At 38.2% G+C, this 23,032-nt stretch overlaps 1 protein-coding gene across 1 annotated transcript; it reads left to right on the plus strand.

Moving 5' to 3' along the window:
* The first annotated feature begins 628 nt into the window (after window positions 1-628).
* LOC140815608 (uncharacterized) lies at window positions 629-21,868 on the plus strand. Its single transcript, XM_073174684.1, has 4 exons — window positions 629-2,443; window positions 10,253-10,984; window positions 11,057-11,536; window positions 21,614-21,868. Exons 1-4 carry the CDS (start codon window positions 629-631, stop codon window positions 21,866-21,868), a joined length of 3,282 nt encoding a protein of 1,093 aa, XP_073030785.1.
* Window positions 21,869-23,032: the final 1,164 nt, after the last annotated feature.

The following is a 23,032-nucleotide window of genomic DNA, read 5'->3' on the forward strand; positions in this document are numbered from 1 at the left end:
GCTGAAGCTCTAAAGAATAAGATCAAGGAAAATAAGGAGGGTTACGAGCTACGCTACCAGAGTACCGTAGATCTGTTGGACGAGGCAGAGGCAAATGCTCATGAGTGGAAGATGCAGGTGGCCCAGCTCAACGCAGCAAACGCACAGCTCAGTACAGAAAACGCCAATCTTACTCACATGGTTGAGGTACTGCAGGAGGAAGAGCCGGAGGAAGAGCCGGAGGAAGAGCCAGAAGAAGAGGAGCCTATTGAGATAGATGAGCCGATAGCTGCAGTAGGAGATGGAGAGTTAGACGATTAGATCATCTTAGTGACTTTTCCTTATTACTAGGAGTTTATCCTTCCATTGTTGCTATTTTATTTTCAGTCAGCAGTACTTATTTCCATTCAGTACAATTTGTTCAGTCAGTTGTTTCTTCGAATTCAAAAATTAATAAAGTATGATTATTATTTATCTCAGTCGTGCTTTGATATTCAAATTATGTTTGCTTATTTACTCAGTTGTTCCAGCATAATTCTTAGAAGCGTTTAACTTATCTATTCAATCTTGTTGCTTATTTTCAATAACTTATCTATTCAATCTTGTTGATTTATACAACAAATTCTTAGAAGCGTTTAACTTGTAGGAAATGGCCGGTAGACCACCGAGACAGAACCGCAACCCCCGTTATGCTAACAACAACAACAACAACGACAACACTAATGAAGAAGGCAACGGGCCTCCACCCCAGTTCAACCTCAACCAGGCAGACTTAATGGCTATAGCCACGATCGTGGCAACTACACTTCAGGGGTTGGTGAACCCCAATGCTAATCAGCAGCCCCCACCTCCACCACAGCATGGGGTCAAGTTTCATTATGAGTCTTTGCGCAAGAATAGGTGCCCAACTTTCAGTGGCGCTGCCGATCCTGAAGTTAGCCAGAACTGGCTAAAGAGTGTGGAAACTCAGTTAAGACTATTGGAAGTCCCAGATGCCCTAAAGGTGGACGTGGTAGTACCTTTCCTGGAAGACAAGGCAGCTAAATGGTGGGAAGCAGCCTCGCCAGCCATGACCGCTGCGGGGCCAATCACATGGCGTATCTTCCGAGAAACATTTCTGAAACAGTACTACCCGGCAGAAGTTAGACTGCAGAAGTTAAGTGAGTTTGAGAATCTCAGTCAGGCCCCAGATATGTCAGTAGTGGAATACACCTCTCAGTTCAATGCCCTGGGTTCTTATGCTCCTGCAATTATGGCGGATGAAGTTCTGAAATTACACCGATTTAAGAAGGGGTTGAACAGCAGAATCCAATCCGCTCTGGCAGTCTACCAACCTACCAACTTTTCAGACTTGATGGGGGCGGCTATCCGAGCCGAAGCTGATATTCGTCGGAGAGAAGGGGAAAACAGGAACAAGCGACCCCCTGTCAGCCAGCCTTCCCAGGGAAAACCAGTGTTCAAGAGGCCCAATCAATCAGGTGGACCTCCCTCAGGGAAATTCCCTGCCAATAACTACCAAAGACTCAAGCCATGCTCAACATGTGGCTTCAAGCACTCGGGGGAATGCCGAAGGGCAAGTGGTGTGTGTTTTGGATGTGGGAAAGCGGGGCACCGAATTGCAGAATGTCCTACCGCTGCCAACCGACCAGCAGGGCCAAACAGAGGAACTGGGCCAAATCCGGGAGCAGGCCCTAGTAAACCAAAAGAGGATAAACCCAATGCTAGGATCTTTGCCATGACTCAGGAAGAGGCTGATGACGCAACTGAAGTCGTGTCAGGTACCATTCTAATTCAATCAGTACCTGCCTATGCATTATTTGACTGCGGTGCTACCCATTCCTTTATGTCTAAGAGATTTGCTAAGAAGTTAGGACGTAGGCCTGATAAGCTAACCGAACCATTCCGAATAGCCACACCTACGAGTAGAGCTATAGAAACTGAGGAGATTTACAGAGATTGTGAGATCAGTATTAATAATCAGACTTTTAGCGCCGACTTGATACAGTTGATCATGGTCGATTTCGACATCATCTTAGGGATGGATTGGTTAGCGAGAAACAGTGCAATAGTAGATTGTAAGGGAAAGGAAGTCAAACTCCGAACCCCAAATCAGGAAGAAGTCGTGTTTCACGGTAAATCCAAGGGACGTAAATCACTATTGTCAGCCTCTCAAGCTTGGAAAGCCATGAAATCCGGAGAAGATATCTACCTAGCAATGATCAGTGAGGTAACAGAAGAAGTCGAGCTGAAACTGGAAGACATCCCGATAGTGAGAGAGTTCCCCGATGTTTTTCCAGAAGAACTCTCAGGGACAGTCCCGGACCGCGAGGTGGAGTTCGAGATCAACCTGGTTCCCGGTGCGGCACCAATCTCTAAGGCACCATACAGAATGGCACCAGCCGAACTCAAGGAGCTGAAGGAACAACTCCAAGAATTGCTAGATAAAAGGCAGATTCAACCAAGTGTGTCCCCGTGGGGAGCTCCAGTACTCTTCGTAAAGAAGAAGGACGGTAGTATGAGATTATGCATCGACTACAGGGAATTGAACAAGATCACAATCAAGAACAGGTACCCTCTACCTCGGATAGACGATCTGTTCGATCAGCTTAAAGGAGCCGCCGTGTAGTAGCCCGAATGCCGAATTGGGTAATTAACGGATTAATGGTGATTAATCATGATCGGAAGGTCCGAAGATGGTTCGGAAGCACCGAAGAGTTCGGAAGGTCCGAAGTGAGATCGGAGGATCCGATCATTAGGTGTCAAGAGTTGATCGACACGTGGGAGTTCGGACGTTCCGAAGTGTAGGTTCGGTGGATCCGATCATGAGGTGTCAAGAGCAGCTGGACACGTGCATGTTCGGACGGTCCGAAGTGTATGATCGGAGGATCCGATCATGAGCTGTCAAGAGCCAGTGGACACGTAGCGTTCGGACGTTCCGAAGTGGTGTTCGGAGGATCCGAACATGGCCTATAAATAGTGGTCGGATTTCCTCATTTTGACTCGCCAATTCAGAGAGTTCCATAGCATTTCAGTCGTTTCTGACAGGTTCTAGTCTTGTTCCGAGATTTGGGCACTAGCGGGGAGCTGCTGGTCTTGTAGCAGAGCTGTGCTCTAGTTGGGAGCTAGCGGCATCAGCGGGCTAGCGACGGACGAAGGTTTGGAATTTTATCAGTATTTATCTCAGGATTATCTAGTTAAGTCTGGTAGATAAGTTTAGTGATGGTTTTCACTTGATGAATAGGCTTGGATTAGACCTGTTGTCTGGTTGTTCCAGTGGATTAGGATTGCTGTGATAGAGGTACGAAAGTACTATCCGAGATATCCTGGTTGAGTATACATTCATATATGTGTTGCATGATTATGTGGTGCATTGATATATGTCATATGATGCATGCTATTATGTCACGTTTATTACTGCACGTTGCATTTCATGTTGAGCCGTATCTCCTTCGAGATAGCCTTTGCTGTTGAGCTGTATCTCTTTCGAGATAAGCTATATCTTGGGGCCGCTCAGCCCTGTCTTGTGGACGCATGGACACCGAGAGTACACAGTGGCCGACGGGTCGGGAGGGCTTCGGTGGTCCGGGACATTTTAGGTCCACGTCTGTCTTGTAGTGGATGCAGTGACCCAGAGGTTGGACCGCGCGGCACTATCCACTTGGCGCCTCTAGACTGAGCATTGTTGAGATCCTTTTGTGATTCCTGTTTCTTGACTACCCCGGTATCATGATCATAGCATGTGCATTTCATATAGGTCTGTATACTCATACTTTTGTACTGGGCGTTCTTATCGCTCACGTCCTCGGTTTTGTTTATCTTGGACACCCCATTCCCTCGGGGCAGGTCTCAGGTTGGATGGTTCCGGAGGAGCAGGAGGAGGACGTTGAGTAGCCGGTTGGTTTAGTTTCGGTATCATTTGATTCGATATGGTTGTACCAGATATTCTTTACCTTATTTTGAGTTGTTCTAGACTTCGATTGGGTTGTATAACCATTATTTTGTTGACTTTTCCGCTATTATCTCTGATTAGTAATTATTAAGTTAATTGCATGCTTAGTTTTCAATTAGTAGGTGATTCTGGAACGGGTCACTACATTTATGGTATCAGAGCATGCGTATGATTTTGGGATATAGATTTTGTTTTGGGATTTCCGTTGACCATTTTTCCCTATTCTATCTTGTAGCGATGGCTGACCATTTTGATGACGGGAGTAGTCAGGGGAGTGTAGGTCGATGGGGTGACCAGGATGATCTTAGGCGTCACCATGAGCATCGTCATCGTCGGGATGGTCCTAGGCGTTTCGATATGCATCGTTTCATGCAGATGGGGCCTAAGCCTTTAGTTGGCGGTGAGACTCCCGATGATGCGGAGGATTGGTTAGAGCGCATGGAGAGTTGTTTCCGCGCATTCCAGTGCACCGATGAGCAGAAGATGGAGACCCTTAGTTTTCTTCTTGAGGGCCGTGCTCGCAGGTGGTGGCGATCGACTTCTGCGCCGATAGTTCAGTCTCAGGGTAGAGCGACTTGGGCCGATTTCCGTGCAGCGTTCATGCAGCTGTACTTTCCTCCAGCCCTTCGCCAGGCCAAGACGATTGAGCTCTTGAACCTGAAGCAGGGGAGTATGTCTGTTGATGAGTATCAGCAGAAATTCTTTGAGTTATTACCCTTCGCTCCTCATATCAGTGGCAGTTCTGAGGCCAAGTATGATCATTTCCTCCAGGGCCTTAATCAGGAGATCTTTGATCGAGTCACTGTCTGTGATAATCCTACTTCGTACGATGGGTTGGTGAACCGGTGTCGTCAAGCAGAGATCAGTCTCCAGCGTGGTAGGGCTATTCTTTCTTCTAGACCTCCGAGTACTTTGAGGCCTCGATCTCAGTCGTTCAAGAAATCTGGTTCGTCTTCTTCTGGATCTAGATCTCGATCTAGCGGTGTTTTCCGCTTTGGTAAGAAGAAGGAGTCTTGTGCGCATTGTGGGAAGAACCATCCATCGGAGCAATGCCGAGTAGCCGCAGGAGCTTGTTATCAGTGCGGAGAGATGGGGCATATTAAGAAGAATTGTCCTCAGTTGCGAGGTGGAGCAGGATCTGGTTCTGGATCTCAGGCGACTGTTCAGCAGAGGAGGCAGGGTCAGGCAGTGGGTAGTTCGAATCTTCGACCTCGTGCCCAAGGTCAAGTTTTTGCGTTGAACCAGGATCAGGCTGCAGACGAGACCGAGAGAGTCATAGCAGGTACTTTTTGTTTATGCGGTATTCCTGCTTTTGTTCTTATAGATACCGGAGCATCTCATTCATTCATTTCTGCACGATTCGTTAAACGTCATAAGTTACCGCATGTTTCTCTAGATGTCATTCTTTCTGTTTCTACCCCGATGGGTCATTCGGTTTTAGCCAAGCGTCTAGTGATGGGTTGTCCTTTAGATTTTGAGGGTAACGAGTTGACTGCGAATCTTATGATTCTGGAGATGGAAGATTTTGATTGTATTTTGGGTATAGACATTTTGACTACCTACCGAGCTACTGTGGATTGTTACCAGAAGCTTGTTCAGTTTCGTACGACTGAGAGCTCTAGTTGGTTTTTCTATGGTGAGGGAGCGCGACCTCCGATGCCAGTAGTATCTGCTCTGAAAGCCTGTCGTGCTTTAGAGGCGGGCGGGGAAGGCTACCTCATCTATACAATTGATACGTCCACAGGTAGTGTTGGTATAGAGGATATTCCAGTGGTTTGTGAATTTCCTGATGTATTTCCAGAAGAGATTCCTGGTTTTCCTCCGGTTAGAGAGGTGGAGTTTGGCATTGAATTAATGCCAGGGACTGCACCGATTTCTCGTGCCCCCTATCGTCTGGCTCCGTCAGAGATGAGAGAGCTGAAGCAGCAATTGCAGGATCTTCTTGATAAAGGTTATATTCGCCCGAGTGTTTCGCCTTGGGGAGCTCCAGTCTTGTTTGTCAAGAAGAAGGATGGATCGATGCGGTTGTGCATTGATTATCGCCAGCTGAATCGGGTGACGATCAAAAACAAGTACCCATTACCCCGTATTGATGACTTGTTCGATCAGCTTCAGGGTACTTCTGTTTACTCCAAGATCGACTTGCGATCAGGTTATCATCAGATGAGAGTCAGAGATGATGATATTTCCAAGACTGCATTTCGTACTCGTTATGGGCATTACGAGTTTCTAGTTATGCCATTCGGATTGACGAATGCGCCAGCGGTGTTCATGAATCTGATGAACCGAGTCTTCCGAGATTTTCTGGATCAGTTTGTGGTGGTTTTCATTGACGATATCTTGATCTATTCTCATAGTGTGGAAGAGCATGTCCAGCACTTGAGGATTGTGTTGCAGATTCTTCGCGAGAAGCAATTGTATGCTAAGCTGAGTAAGTGCGAGTTCTGGATTGATCGTGTAGTATTCCTTGGTCATGTGATTTCCAAGGAAGGAATTTCTGTGGATCCCAGCAAGATTGAGGCAGTGCTAAATTGGTCACGACCTACGACGGTGGCTGAGATCCGTAGTTTTCTAGGTCTAGCAGGGTATTATCGTCGCTTCATCGTGAATTTCTCCCAGGTAGCTAGACCTTTGACGCAACTTACTCGGAAGGATGTTCCATTTGAGTGGTCATCTGAGTGCGAAGATAGTTTCAGAGAGCTTCGTCGACTTCTGACTTCTGCACCTGTTTTGGCGTTACCGTCAGGATCTGATGGTTTCAGTGTTTACACCGATGCCTCTTCTCAAGGCTTAGGGTGTGTGTTGACGCAAAACGGTCATGTGATTGCTTATGCTTCCAGACAGCTGAAATCTCACGAGGAGAAGTATCCTACTCATGATCTAGAGTTGGCAGCTATTGTGTTCGCGCTGAAGATTTGGCGTCATTACTTGTACGGGGTTAAGTTTGAAATCTTTACTGATCATAAGAGTCTGAAATATCTGTTCACTCAGGCTGAGTTGAACATGAGGCAACGTCGTTGGATGGATTTGCTGAAAGATTATGACTGCAAGATCAAGTACCATCCAGGATCTGCAAATCTCACAGCTGATGCTCTTAGTCGCAAAGTGAGAGTTTCTGCACTTCAGACCAGTGCTATGATTAGTACTATTCAGGATTGTTGTTCGTTGGGATTTAATTTCAAACATCGGAAAGGTATGGAGAGCATTCGTGTTGCTACCATTTTATCTGAGCCAGCCTTGTTCGCTCGGATTCGAGATGCTCAGATGTCTGATCTCAAGACTCAGAGATTAGCTCGGTTAGCGGGTGGAGATAGCAGTTTCCATTATCAGTCTAATGGTCTTCTGTGTTTGTCTAATCGAGTTGTAGTACCAGAAGATGATAATTTGAGGGAGGAGATCTTATCTCATGCTCATCGAAGTAAGTTGAGTATTCATCCAGGAAGTAATAAGATGTATAAAGACTTGAGGACACGATTTTGGTGGAAAGGGATGAAGCGCAGTGTTTATCAGTTTGTTTCCAAGTGTCTTGTTTGTCAACAGGTTAAGGCAGAGCACCGTCGACCTGGAGGATTATTGTTGAATCTACCTATTCCTGAATGGAAGTGGGAGCATATCGCGATGGATTTCATTACTCACTTGCCATTATCGTCGAGGAATAGTGACGCTATTTGGGTAGTGGTGGATCGACTCACCAAGTCTGCTCATTTTCTGTCTTATAACCGGGATTTCACTTTCGATCGTATGGCTCGATTGTACATTCAGGAGATTGTACGTTTGCATGGAGTGCCTGTCAGTATTGTCAGTGACAGAGATCCTCGTTTTACCTCACGGTTTTGGGGTAGTTTCCAGTCAGTTTTGGGTACTACACTGAGTCTGAGTACTGCTTATCATCCGGAGACTGACGGTCAGTCAGAGAGGACTATCCGTACGCTTGAGGATATGTTGCGAGCCTGTGTTATGGATTTCGGACCCGCTTGGCAGGATCATTTGCCTTTGATTGAGTTCGCGTACAACAACAGCTACCATCGTAGTATTGGTATGGCACCATTTGAGGCGTTGTATGGGCGACGTTGTCGTACTCCTTTATTCTGGGACGAAGTTGGTGAACGACATGTTGAGGGACCGGAGTTAGTCCAGCAGGCTATTGATAAAGTTGCAGTAATCAAGAAGAGGATTAAGATTGCCCAGGATCGACAGGCTAGTTATGCGAACACCAAGCGGCGACCTCTTTATTTTCAGCCAGGTGAGAAAGTGTTTCTCCGAGTTTCGCCTTTTCGCAGGATTTTGAGATTTGGTCTCAAGGGTAAGCTATCTCCGAGATTCATTGGTCCTTTTGAGATTCTAGAATGTGTGGGAGATTTAGCTTACAGGTTAGCATTACCTCCGTATTTGTCCGGTATTCATGATGTGTTCCACGTATCTTTGTTGAGACGATACGTAGCAGATGAGTCTCACATCTTGCATCCCTCTGAAGTTCAACTTGAATCAGATTTGTCTTACGTGGAGCGACCAGTTCAGATTCTCGATCGCAAAGACAAGGTGTTGCGGAATAAGATCATTCCTCTTGTCTTAGTACAGTGGCAGCGCAGAGGCACTGAAGAAGCCACTTGGGAGTTAGAGAGTCGTATGCGTTCAGAACATCCAGAGCTCTTTTGAGTTTTGCTTTGTATATGTTTGTGTTTTTCAATTGTAATCGAGATATCAGTTGTATTCAACAACAATTGAGATATAATAGCGATGTTGTTATTTCGTTTTGTTCATTCTCTAAGCCTGATTTCGAGGACGAAATCTTTTAAGGGGGGGAGAATGTAGTAGCCCGAATGCCGAATTGGGTAATTAACGGATTAATGGTGATTAATCATGATCGGAAGGTCCGAAGATGGTTCGGAAGCACCGAAGAGTTCGGAAGGTCCGAAGTGAGATCGGAGGATCCGATCATTAGGTGTCAAGAGTTGATCGACACGTGGGAGTTCGGACGTTCCGAAGTGTAGGTTCGGTGGATCCGATCATGAGGTGTCAAGAGCAGCTGGACACGTGCATGTTCGGACGGTCCGAAGTGTATGATCGGAGGATCCGATCATGAGCTGTCAAGAGCCAGTGGACACGTAGCGTTCGGACGTTCCGAAGTGGTGTTCGGAGGATCCGAACATGGCCTATAAATAGTGGTCGGATTTCCTCATTTTGACTCGCCAATTCAGAGAGTTCCATAGCATTTCAGTCGTTTCTGACAGGTTCTAGTCTTGTTCCGAGATTTGGGCACTAGCGGGGAGCTGCTGGTCTTGTAGCAGAGCTGTGCTCTAGTTGGGAGCTAGCGGCATCAGCGGGCTAGCGACGGACGAAGGTTTGGAATTTTATCAGTATTTATCTCAGGATTATCTAGTTAAGTCTGGTAGATAAGTTTAGTGATGGTTTTCACTTGATGAATAGGCTTGGATTAGACCTGTTGTCTGGTTGTTCCAGTGGATTAGGATTGCTGTGATAGAGGTACGAAAGTACTATCCGAGATATCCTGGTTGAGTATACATTCATATATGTGTTGCATGATTATGTGGTGCATTGATATATGTCATATGATGCATGCTATTATGTCACGTTTATTACTGCACGTTGCATTTCATGTTGAGCCGTATCTCCTTCGAGATAGCCTTTGCTGTTGAGCTGTATCTCTTTCGAGATAAGCTATATCTTGGGGCCGCTCAGCCCTGTCTTGTGGACGCATGGACACCGAGAGTACACAGTGGCCGACGGGTCGGGAGGGCTTCGGTGGTCCGGGACATTTTAGGTCCACGTCTGTCTTGTAGTGGATGCAGTGACCCAGAGGTTGGACCGCGCGGCACTATCCACTTGGCGCCTCTAGACTGAGCATTGTTGAGATCCTTTTGTGATTCCTGTTTCTTGACTACCCCGGTATCATGATCATAGCATGTGCATTTCATATAGGTCTGTATACTCATACTTTTGTACTGGGCGTTCTTATCGCTCACGTCCTCGGTTTTGTTTATCTTGGACACCCCATTCCCTCGGGGCAGGTCTCAGGTTGGATGGTTCCGGAGGAGCAGGAGGAGGACGTTGAGTAGCCGGTTGGTTTAGTTTCGGTATCATTTGATTCGATATGGTTGTACCAGATATTCTTTACCTTATTTTGAGTTGTTCTAGACTTCGATTGGGTTGTATAACCATTATTTTGTTGACTTTTCCGCTATTATCTCTGATTAGTAATTATTAAGTTAATTGCATGCTTAGTTTTCAATTAGTAGGTGATTCTGGAACGGGTCACTACACGCCGTCTTTTCTAAACTGGACCTGAGGACTGGTTATCATCAGTTAAAGGTCAGGGCTGAAGATATTCCCAAGACAGCCTTTCGAACCAGATACGGGCACTACGAATTCACAGTGATGCCCTTTGGTCTGACCAACGCACCAGCAGCATTCATGGACCTTATGAACAGAGTATTCAAGCCATTTCTGGATCAGTTCACAGTGGTATTCATCGACGACATTCTCGTCTATTCTCCTGACGAGGCAAGCCACGAAGAGCACCTTCACCTTGCTCTGCAAATCTTAAGAGAGAATAAGCTCTATGCTAAGTTTAGCAAGTGTGAATTCTGGCTAAGAAGTGTGTCATTTCTAGGACACGTGATCTCGAGAACAGGAGTGTCAGTGGATCCAAGGAAAGTAGAGGCAATTACAGAGTGGCCGAGACCGAAGAACGCCACTGATATCAGAAGCTTTCTTGGATTGGCAGGATATTACCGAAAATTCGTTGAAGGGTTCTCCTCGATAGCCGTGCCACTGACGAAGCTCACACAGAAAAATTCAAAATTCACCTGGAGTGAGGATTGCGAGAAAAGTTTCCAGACGCTGAAAGAGAAACTCGCATCCACACCAGTGCTGATCTTGCCCGCAGAGAATAAGGATTTCACGATTTACAGTGACGCCTCTAAGGACGGTCTAGGATGCGTACTAATGCAAGAAGGAAGAGTGATCGCCTATGCGTCTAGACAGTTGAAACCGCACGAGCAGAATTATCCTACTCATGACCTGGAACTAGCAGCGGTTGTCTTCGCCTTAAAGATTTGGAGGCACTATCTCTATGGTGCTAAATGTGAAATCTTCACAGACCATCAGAGCCTCAAGTACTTGTTCACCCAAAAGGAACTTAATATGAGGCAAAGGCGATGGATCGAACTTCTGAAAGATTATGACTTGACCATCAGTTACCATCCGGGTAAAGCAAACAAAGTGGCTGATGCGCTAAGTCGGAAGGGCCCAGGAAAAATGACTCTAGCTTCCCTCTCGGCCCGGCCATGTCTGCAGGAGACCGTCAAGTTAAACCAAGATCAAGACCCGGTACTGACTAAAATTAAGGAGCAGGTCAGAGAAGGGAAGTCTCAGGATCATCAAATTGATGACAAGGGAATCTTATGGATGAAAGGAAGACTGTGTGTGCCAGACAGTGATAACCTTCGCCGAGAGATAATGACAGAAGCGCACAAGTCAAAATTCTCAGTCCATCCAGGCAGTACGAAGATGTACAGGGATCTCAAGAATAGCTTCTGGTGGAATGGCATGAAGAGAGATGTAGCTGAATTCGTCTCTAGATGTCAGGTATGCCAGCAGGTCAAAGCAGAACATCAGCGACCTGGAGGATTACTGCAACCTTTGGAAATCCCCGAGTGGAAATGGGAGCATATCTCCATGGATTTCGTGGTAGGATTGCCAAAGTCTAGGCAAAGCCACGACGGTATATGGGTAATCGTGGACAGACTCACCAAGACTGCACACTTCCTACCCGTCCGCATGAATTACAATCTCGACAAGTTGGCTTCACTGTATATGGACAACATTGTCAGACTTCATGGAGTACCAGTGAGCATCTTATCTGATAGAGATCCGAGGTTCGTCTCGCGCTTTTGGAAGAGCTTTCAAGAGGCCATGGGGACGAAAGTAACCCTAAGTACTGCCTATCACCCCCAAACCGATGGGCAAACGGAGAGGACCATACAAACTTTAGAGGATATGCTGCGAGCATGCGCTCTGGAATTCAATAGCAACTGGAGCACTCATTTACCCCTAATTGAGTTTGCTTACAACAACAGCTATCACAGCAGCATCGGAATGGCTCCATACGAAGCCCTGTATGGCAGAAAATGTCGATCACCACTTTACTGGGATGAAGTGGGAGAGAAAGCTATAGTGGGACCCGAGCTAGTACAGATGACAGTAGACAAGGTTAAAATTGTCCGAGAGAAACTCAAAGCAGCTCAGGACCGACAAAAGAGCTGGGCAGATCTGAAAAGAAGGCCGGTAGAGTTCAACGTGGGCGAGAAGGCGTATGTGAAAGTCTCGCCTATGAGAGGAGTTGTCCGATTCAGTAAGGCCGGAAAACTGAACCCTCGCTATGTTGGACCCTTTGAAATCTTGGAAAAAGTGGGCACACTAGCATGCAGACTGGCATTGCCACCGAACATGTCAAGGATCCACAACGTATTCCATGTTTCTCAACTAAGGAGATACGTCCCAGACCCAAGCCACATCCTGGAAGTAGAACCACTCATAATGGAAGGAAACTTGGGAAAAGAACTGAAATACGAAGAAGTTCCTATCAGAATTGTGGACACCAAGGAACAAGTGCTTAGGCGACGTATCATTCCCTACGTCAAAGTGCAGTGGTCTAACCACACAGAGAGAGAAGCAACTTGGGAAGTTGAAGAGAAGATGCGAAAGGAATATCCTTATCTGTTTGGAGACCAAGCCGACTCAAGTTTCGAGGACGAAACTTCTCATAAGGAGGGAGGGATGTGAGGACCGGATTTTATCCACATTATAATTAAATAATTGTAAGAAAATGTTAGCATGAGATTTTATTTTGTGCATGGGAGAATATTTTATGGGATATGTGGAGATACTATTGGACATGCAATATTATAGTGATATATTGTGATTAAGCATACAATTTTCGAAAATTAGGAAGGAGATTTTCTTGCAAGAGTTGAATATTACATAAGTTGAAGAATTAAGGTATAATATGATACAAGAATTTCGAAAATTTCCCTAGGATAAATGCCAAGATTGGTGAGGATTATATGCTTGGTTAACTTGGACAAGAATCATCAAGACATTGCACCACAGCCGTTGGATCGGGTAACCTAGATTTTTCGAATTAATCTAGACCATTGGATTAGAGTGTGAATCTCCTAACTTAAGTAGATATATTTTCGAAATATGGAAGATGAATCAACATCTATGGCAAGGGAATGAGAGTCAAATATTGAGAGATTATGCAAATTATGGTATGATTTGAACACCATATTTAACACCCTTCCCTCCACCTATAAATACCCCATCACCCCACTCATTCCCCACCCTTCAAATTCTCGAAATTTGAGCTGAAAACCAAGGCGAAACCCTGCTGAAAAATCGTCTCTAAACCGTCCAAAAATTTAAGCCGAGGCACCGCCCGATCGAAGAACGAGTAGCGATCCAAATCCTGAAGCCGAGTACCCACGTTTTAGCAATCAATATATACTGTAAGTGGGCTATTTTCAAACTTTAAAATTTCAGATTCGAGTATGCATGTTTTCAATTTTAAAAGAAAATAAATAGTCGAGTACAATCTTCTTTCTACCTTTCTTGCATTGTTATACGATTTTAAACGCACTGTGAGGAGTCAACCGTATATGGGTGGGAATCCCAACCATGACGTACCCTTACGCGGTGGGGGATATAACCGCTATACGGCCTCGCCCCCTTAGAGGAGTAAAAATGAGGGACTGACGTCAGTAAACCATAGAAGGTCGATAAATTGCAGTGCTTGATATATGTTTATGCATGTGGTACGAAAATGTTATGCAAGTCATATGATTAATTCGAAATTTTACATGTTGATTTATATTGTGCTCGATATCCCCCACTTGCTGAGTATTCCCAAATACTCACCCCTTACAACCTTCCCAGATAAGTCGTCCGAAGAACAGGTTGAGGACGAAGAGTCCGAACAGTTTTGGGGATGGTGATCCACGCGACCCGTACTAGTAGTAGTATAGTTCGAATTTATGATTTAATAAGTTGTAAGACGTTTTCGCACTTAATTCTGTCATTTGTTGATTTTCGGATGTAAAAGACAATTGTTTATTTCGTTTGAATTTATGATATAAACTGGTTCGGTTTACACTGTGCTGCGAGAAGGCTTGTTGTTTCAATTGTGTGATTGTAAACGACGCCGGTGTCAAGTCCCGAGTTTCGGGGCGTGACACTCAACTCAGAGACTGAAGATATAAAAAGGAACAACTAAGGGTGCTGATGAAAAATAATATCGTGAATGAATGAGTTATATACACGAACATGATATTTATAGAAGAATATATGAGCCCGTGATGAACTCGTCTTCCATTTGGGCTAAGAATGAGCCAGAGATAATGAGCTCATCTATGAGATATCAAATTGAAAATAAAATTACCACATGAGAAAAGATCATATGTTTAACATGAAATTTCTACACTCTATATACGTAATGAACTGCAATTTCATCTATTATATATAAAATAAGGAAATTTACTTTTTCCGATCTCTAATATTTAGCATTTTGAGATTTTAGTCTGATATCTTATAAGAATGATTTTGACAATTTTGAAAATTTAATCGTGGTGTTAGTCTTTTCACATGAAAGTCTGGTAATGTCGATGCTACCTGTGGGAGCAGTGCCCTCACAGGATCTCAGCCATTGATTTTACATGGTGATTAAATTTAGGTCTTTGATCACTTCATGGGGTATATGTGTGTAAATCTGGGCCTTTGATCACCTCATGGGGCAGTGCCTCACAATACAGGGTGAAATGAACCTGAAAGTCTTTATGTGATACTAGATACATCAATACTACATAGATAAAAGATTAAAATTAGGAAAAAATTCTAAAATTGAAATTGATAACATATATAACTAAAATCGTAACTAGATTTATAATTTTATAATATTTAAAAGAGGAGGCATGCCTATAAAATTGGAGCAAAAATTTATCCACCTTTTAAGGGTTTCATCCTACAAATAGGGGTACTACTTTCATGATAGAATCAAGAGCCCAAATTTAGCCACATATACATGGGGTCTAGTAATTTTTTTTAAATCACATATGTTTGTGTATCTTGTCCATCCAAACCATGTGGGGACAACGCCCCCACATATAGCATCGACTTAACCCCTTTTAAGAGCATGCACGTCCATACGTACTAGGAATGTAATCGAGTCGAGTCGAGTCGAACTCTTGAATGTTTGAGCTTGGTTCGTTTATAATCGAGCCGAGCTTGAGCTTTATTTAACGAATATATGCATGGCTCACGAGCTTATTCAAGCCTAAACAAGCTTAATAAATATGAATTATACATTTAAATTTTCATTAAATTAATTAAAAAGTAAATTATATATTTAAAAATATATATATTATTCTTATTTAAAATTTTAAATTTATTATAATAAATAAATTTAATAGATTTTTCTATATATTTCATAAATAATATGCAAAATTAATAAATCACATATCAAAACTATTATTTTTCATCTAAAAGATTATTCATTAACTTACCAACGAACATGTTCACGAGCTAACGAACCGAATACTGTAAAGCTTGAGTTTGGTTTGTTTATCTTAACGAGCCTCATTAAACGAGCTCAAACGAGCTTTTATCGAATCGAGTTTCGAATAGCTCACAAACGGTTTGGTTCGTTTACATCCCTAATACATACCATCGCCAAGCAAGAGTCCGTGACCGCATTTGAACCTTTCTTTCAAAGAAAAATATGTTGGCATTTGATTCGACCCTTCTAGCGCGATTTTGATAATAGAAATCTTAGAAATACTTCAAATGGTCCCAAAAAAATTTATATTTCAAGTATGATATATTTTTTTAACTAGATTGAAATAAACGTAAAAAATAATATTAGATTGAAAATAAAGTAAAATATAATATTTATCTTTCTATATGAACCCATTATTTTAAAGATAAAATAACTTTATTTAAAAAAATATATATTATCGTCTAATTACAAAAAAGAATTATATTATTTATTATTTTTTCAATTTGATATCATAGACATAGTAACTGGTAATTTAGGTAAACAAAATTTAACATTACATTTTATTTCAGTCAATAAAATTTGATATTGAAAATTTCTAATTGTATGTTTTTATTTTATTTTATTTTTACAAATGTCAATAACATCTATTTTGTGTTTTGAGTTATATCTCAAAAATGACTATTTTACTCATTTTTTAAAAAAAATTGATAAGACAATTAATAATTGCTATTAGAAATTCAGAACAGCGTATATTGTTCAATGCACGATTCACGAATTGATTATTTTTTCAGTTTGTCTAATTTTTAAAATAAAATTAATGATAAAATTATACAACTGAAACATGCATATCTAATTATTAGTTTTAAACGTTTTCCAAATTTTCAAGTTATATAATTTTTAATTATAATAAATATAAAATTTATTTTTAGATATAGTCAATCTAACACCAAAGTATTTGTATTTGTAGCGAAAAATAAAAATAAAACAAAGAAAAAACATTAAGTCTGAGTCATACCAGAGTATATTAATAAATAATTTTGTGACAACAATAAAATAACAAGAGAAGAAACACATGGTAATATAACGGATGTATATATAAAATAATGTAAAAGAATTTTTCATGTATTGATGATAATATAATAAAAAAAGTGATTCGAGTTTTTACTGTAATAGAATTGAATAAAGAAGATAGAGTTAATACAGTTGAAGGCCATTGATTCATAAGGTCCACCGTATAACATTTCAGAACTGAATCAGTTAGCAACTTATTGGACAGACTCTGAAGATTATACAGAAGAATTTTTAAGGATCATATCCTAGCTGACGATATCAGGCTTTTTAACCGTTTACAGCACAATTTGTAAAAGTTTAATAAAATAAGGTTAAAAAAAAATTTATCAAACTAATGTGTCACTCAAACTCTTTTTATACTACCTATAAAACAACAACAATAAGTATTGTTATTATCATTTGCATAATATAAAATAATAAGAATAACTAATGATACATATAAACATAATTAAACATTTTAATCATAAATTCAAAAACGTAAGATTATGATAAATTCATAATTTATATTCGAATAGTCAAGTAAATTAATTTATATCAACGCTTATCTCAAATAGAAGTTCAAAATCAAAATTTTATCTGCAAATATATAATCACAAATAACTAAATTAACGGTTTTAATCAAACATTGAAGGATAAACTTAATTTAAAACATACAGACCTCATGTGCTGCAATTACTTGATCAAACGTCGAACGAAATTCCACATGAATGAAGAATAACGATTTTAAATACAGAGAAATGAAGAATGATAAAAGCACAAGAATAATACATTTGAAACGAGGGCAAACATATATAAGAAATTTTTTAAATAAAAAACACACCATGTTAGTACTGATCAGTGTTACATCACATCACTTTAACACGCAAATTTTAATTCAATTTTTTTTTATCGTCTTCTTTGTAAAAGAAAAGAAAGATGCATGCATTATTGAGTTATATCTCAAAAATGACTATTTTACTCATTTTTTAAAAAAAATTGATAAGACAATTAATAATTGCTATTAGAAATTCAGAACAGCGTATATTGTTCAATGCACGATTCACGAATTGATTATTTTTTCAGTTTGTCTAATTTTTAAAATAAAATTAATGATAAAATTATACAACTGAAACATGCATATCTAATTATTAGTTTTAAACGTTTTCCAAATTTTCAAGTTATATAATTTTTAATTATAATAAATATAAAATTTATTTTTAGATATAGTCAATCTAACACCAAAGTATTTGTATTTGTAGCGAAAAATAAAAATAAAACAAAGAAAAAACATTAAGTCTGAGTCATACCAGAGTATATTAATAAATAATTTTGTGTTTTGAGTTATATCTCAAAAATGACTATTTTACTCATTTTTTAAAAAAATTGATAAGACAATTAATAATTGCTATTAGAAATTCAGAACAGCGTATATTGTTCAATGCACGATTCACGAATTGATTATTTTTTCAGTTTGTCTAATTTTTAAAATAAAATTAATGATAAAATTATACAACTGAAACATGCATATCTAATTATTAGTTTTAAACGTTTTCCAAATTTTCAAGTTATATAATTTTTAATTATAATAAATATAAAATTTATTTTTAGATATAGTCAATCTAACACCAAAGTATTTGTATTTGTAGCGAAAAATAAAAATAAAACAAAGAAAAAACATTAAGTCTGAGTCATACCAGAGTATATTAATAAATAATTTTGTGACAACAATAAAATAACAAGAGAAGAAACACATGGTAATATAACGGATGTATATATAAAATAATGTAAAAGAATTTTTCATGTATTGATGATAATATAATAAAAAAAGTGATTCGAGTTTTTACTGTAATAGAATTGAATAAAGAAGATAGAGTTAATACAGTTGAAGGCCATTGATTCATAAGGTCCACCGTATAACATTTCAGAACTGAATCAGTTAGCAACTTATTGGACAGACTCTGAAGATTATACAGAAGAATTTTTAAGGATCATATCCTAGCTGACGATATCAGGCTTTTTAACCGTTTACAGCACAATTTGTAAAAGTTTAATAAAATAAGGTTAAAAAAAAATTTATCAAACTAATGTGTCACTCAAACTCTTTTTATACTACCTATAAAACAACAACAATAAGTATTGTTATTATCATTTGCATAATATAAAATAATAAGAATAACTAATGATACATATAAACATAATTAAACATTTTAATCATAAATTCAAAAACGTAAGATTATGATAAATTCATAATTTATATTCGAATAGTCAAGTAAATTAATTTATATCAACGCTTATCTCAAATAGAAGTTCAAAATCAAAATTTTATCTGCAAATATATAATCACAAATAACTAAATTAACGGTTTTAATCAAACATTGAAGGATAAACTTAATTTAAAACATACAGACCTCATGTGCTGCAATTACTTGATCAAACGTCGAACGAAATTCCACATGAATGAAGAATAACGATTTTAAATACAGAGAAATGAAGAATGATAAAAGCACAAGAATAATACATTTGAAACGATGGCAAACATATATAAGAAATTTTTTAAATAAAAAACACACCATGTTAGTACTGATCAGTGTTACATCACATCACTTTAACACGCAAATTTTAATTCAATTTTTTTTTATCGTCTTCTTTGTAAAAGAAAAGAAAGATGCATGCATTATTGAGTTATATCTCAAAAATGACTATTTTACTCATTTTTTAAAAAAAATTGATAAGACAATTAATAATTGCTATTAGAAATTCAGAACAGCGTATATTGTTCAATGCACGATTCACGAATTGATTATTTTTTCAGTTTGTCTAATTTTTAAAATAAAATTAATGATAAAATTATACAACTGAAACATGCATATCTAATTATTAGTTTTAAACGTTTTCCAAATTTTCAAGTTATATAATTTTTAATTATAATAAATATAAAATTTATTTTTAGATATAGTCAATCTAACACCAAAGTATTTGTATTTGTAGCGAAAAATAAAAATAAAACAAAGAAAAAACATTAAGTCTGAGTCATACCAGAGTATATTAATAAATAATTTTGTGTTTTGAGTTATATCTCAAAAATGACTATTTTACTCATTTTTTAAAAAAAATTGATAAGACAATTAATAATTGCTATTAGAAATTCAGAACAGCGTATATTGTTCAATGCACGATTCACGAATTGATTATTTTTTCAGTTTGTCTAATTTTTAAAATAAAATTAATGATAAAATTATACAACTGAAACATGCATATCTAATTATTAGTTTTAAACGTTTTCCAAATTTTCAAGTTATATAATTTTTAATTATAATAAATATAAAATTTATTTTTAGATATAGTCAATCTAACACCAAAGTATTTGTATTTGTAGCGAAAAATAAAAATAAAACAAAGAAAAAACATTAAGTCTGAGTCATACCAGAGTATATTAATAAATAATTTTGTGACAACAATAAAATAACAAGAGAAGAAACACATGGTAATATAACGGATGTATATATAAAATAATGTAAAAGAATTTTTCATGTATTGATGATAATATAATAAAAAAAGTGATTCGAGTTTTTACTGTAATAGAATTGAATAAAGAAGATAGAGTTAATACAGTTGAAGGCCATTGATTCATATGGTCCACCGTATAACATTTCAGAACTGAATCAGTTAGCAACTTATTGGACAGACTCTGAAGATTATACAGAAGAATTTTTAAGGATCATATCCTAGCTGACGATATCAGGCTTTTTAACCGTTTACAGCACAATTTGTAAAAGTTTAATAAAATAAGGTTAAAAAAAAATTTATCAAACTAATGTGTCACTCAAACTCTTTTTATACTACCTATAAAACAACAACAATAAGTATTGTTATTATCATTTGCATAATATAAAATAATAAGAATAACTAATAATACATATAAACATAATTAAACATTTTAATCATAAACTCAAAAACGTAAGATTATGATAAATTCATAATTTATATTCGAATAGTCAAGTAAATTAATTTATATCAACGCTTATCTCAAATAGAAGTTCAAAATCAAAATTTTATCTGCAAATATATAATCACAAATAACTAAATTAACGGTTTTAATCAAACATTGAAGGATAAACTTAATTTAAAACATACAGACCTCATGTGCTGCAATTACTTGATCAAACGTCGAACGAAATTCCACATGAATGAAGAATAACGATTTTAAATACAGAGAAATGAAGAATGATAAAAGCACAAGAATAATACATTTGAAACGAGGGCAAACATATATAAGAAATTTTTTAAATAAAAAACACACCATGTTAGTACTGATCAGTGTTACATCACATCACTTTAACACGCAAATTTTAATTCAATTTTTTTTTATCGTCTTCTTTGTAAAAGAAAAGAAAGATGCATGCATTATTGAGTGTAGGGATCGTCTGTCTTTCACATGACAGAGGTCTTTACCACAAACGTCCAACAATTATTTTAAAAAAATTCAGTAAGTCACACCTATTAAATAGGCGTTACTTTAAAAAAAAAATTAAAATGAAGCAAGTCTCGCCATTGGAGATGGCGAGACTTGCTTTTAAAAAAATAAAATAAGCAAGTCACGCAATCTCAGATGGCATGACTTGCATTTTCAAAAAAAAAAAAATTAAGTCAGCAAGTCACGCCATCTGAGCCATCTCAGATGGCGTGACTTGTTTTTAAAAAAAAAAAAATTGAAAGTCACGCCTCTTCAAGAGGCGTGACACATTAGTTTGCTAAATCTTTTTTTTTACCTTATTTTATTAACCTTTTACAATATGCTGTAAACTGTTAAAAAGCCCGATGAATATCCTTTGTACCTTTCATCTTTTTATTTCGTTAAAAATGTAAGATTTCATTCGCACTATCTGATGTACCTGTTTATTTCGTTAAAGCTTATGAGTTTGATTTGGAATCTAAGACTGATGATGATCCACTTCGAAAATAACCAAAGCACTAGTTGCTGCAACAATCGAACCATCAGTTTCCAAAGAGAAGTCTGCTAAAAAACTAAGTATTAATGATTCAATGTCATTAAATTTGTGAAGTTTCTGATGAAGAATCGGGGAAACTTCAAGAGCTCTGGCAGGACAAATCATCACAAGGAGTCCACTAATGAGAACAATGCATGTTACAATTGCACGAGAACTAACCACTTCATAGGAGACTATGCCAAATCGAACAAGGGTGGCAAGAGGTCAAATAATAAGAACATGAGATCTCATGATAAGAAGAAGAGATTAAAGAAATGCAAAAAGTCATTCAAGAATAAAAGAGATCATAAGGTGTTGGTGGCGGAATAGAGTAAGAGTAAGTGGGTTGAATCTGAGTCTAATTCTTCTGAATCAAAGAGTCCTGTTGAGAATCATGTCGAACAAATGAACAAGGGCCGGAAGTTCGGTATATGGTATACATCAGAGACTGCGCATGAAAAGCCCAACTAGTCTGGTCACCAATTTAGTTCAGTATGATACAACTCTATGAAGGGTAGTTTTTTTTCTTAAAAAATAATTTAAATTTTAAAATTAATTTCAAAACTCATTTTAAAAAAAAAGTGTTGCAAAACTAATGCAATCCGCGCTTACGAAGCGCAGACGCTGCACAGGTGGAGCCATGGCTGCGCGACGGAATTTTTAGCGACAAAATATATTTCAAAAACCGTCACTAAAATCAAATCCGCGACGGTTTGTACAAACAGTCGCTAAAATTGAATTTGCGAACGTCGCAAATATTAGCGACGGTTTACAAACCGTCGCGATTTCGAAATTTTGGTATTTTCTTTGTTTAATTAATTTAGACATTATATTTAAATATTTCATTAAGAAAACACGTAAAAAGTTAACATATTATATTTTACAATATATTTATATTATTAATTTATGTGAAACAGTCTCACGAGTCTTATTTTCCGAGATATGACAAAAATTCGTGTGAAACAGTCTCACGAGTCTTATTTTCGGAGACATCTATCTTATTTGGGTCATCAATTAAAAATAAAAAATATTATTCTTTATGCTAATAGTATTATTTTTTATTGTAAATATCGATAGGGTTGACGCGTCTCACAGATAAAGATTCGTGAGACCGTCTCACAAGAACCTACTCTAGAGATATTATGCACGAACTTTATTATGTTTCTTATTATTATTACTTAAAAAAATTTTAAGTTTTTAAATATGAAATTATATCTTATATCTATAGAATAATTACCTTCGAAATACAATCGTTTTTATCATCGAATTAATCTTTTTTTTGAGAAAATAAAATAAAAGAAAGCTCTACTATTCAAACTGGTATTTTCAACATAGAAAAAAACAGACAAGAAATTCAGTCATCCCTGAATCACTGAAAGAACCAAGTTGAATAGTAGAGGTTCCTGAAAAAAAAAAAACCGTGATGAATTTTTCTTTGTTTTTCTCTCTCTTTTCACTACTACAAAAATGGTTTTTCGCAGCGCGCAAATTCAT

The sequence above is a fragment of the Primulina eburnea genome, chromosome 15 (assembly GCF_022965805.1).
Source record: "Primulina eburnea isolate SZY01 chromosome 15, ASM2296580v1, whole genome shotgun sequence".
Lineage (NCBI taxonomy): Eukaryota > Viridiplantae > Streptophyta > Magnoliopsida > Lamiales > Gesneriaceae > Primulina > Primulina eburnea.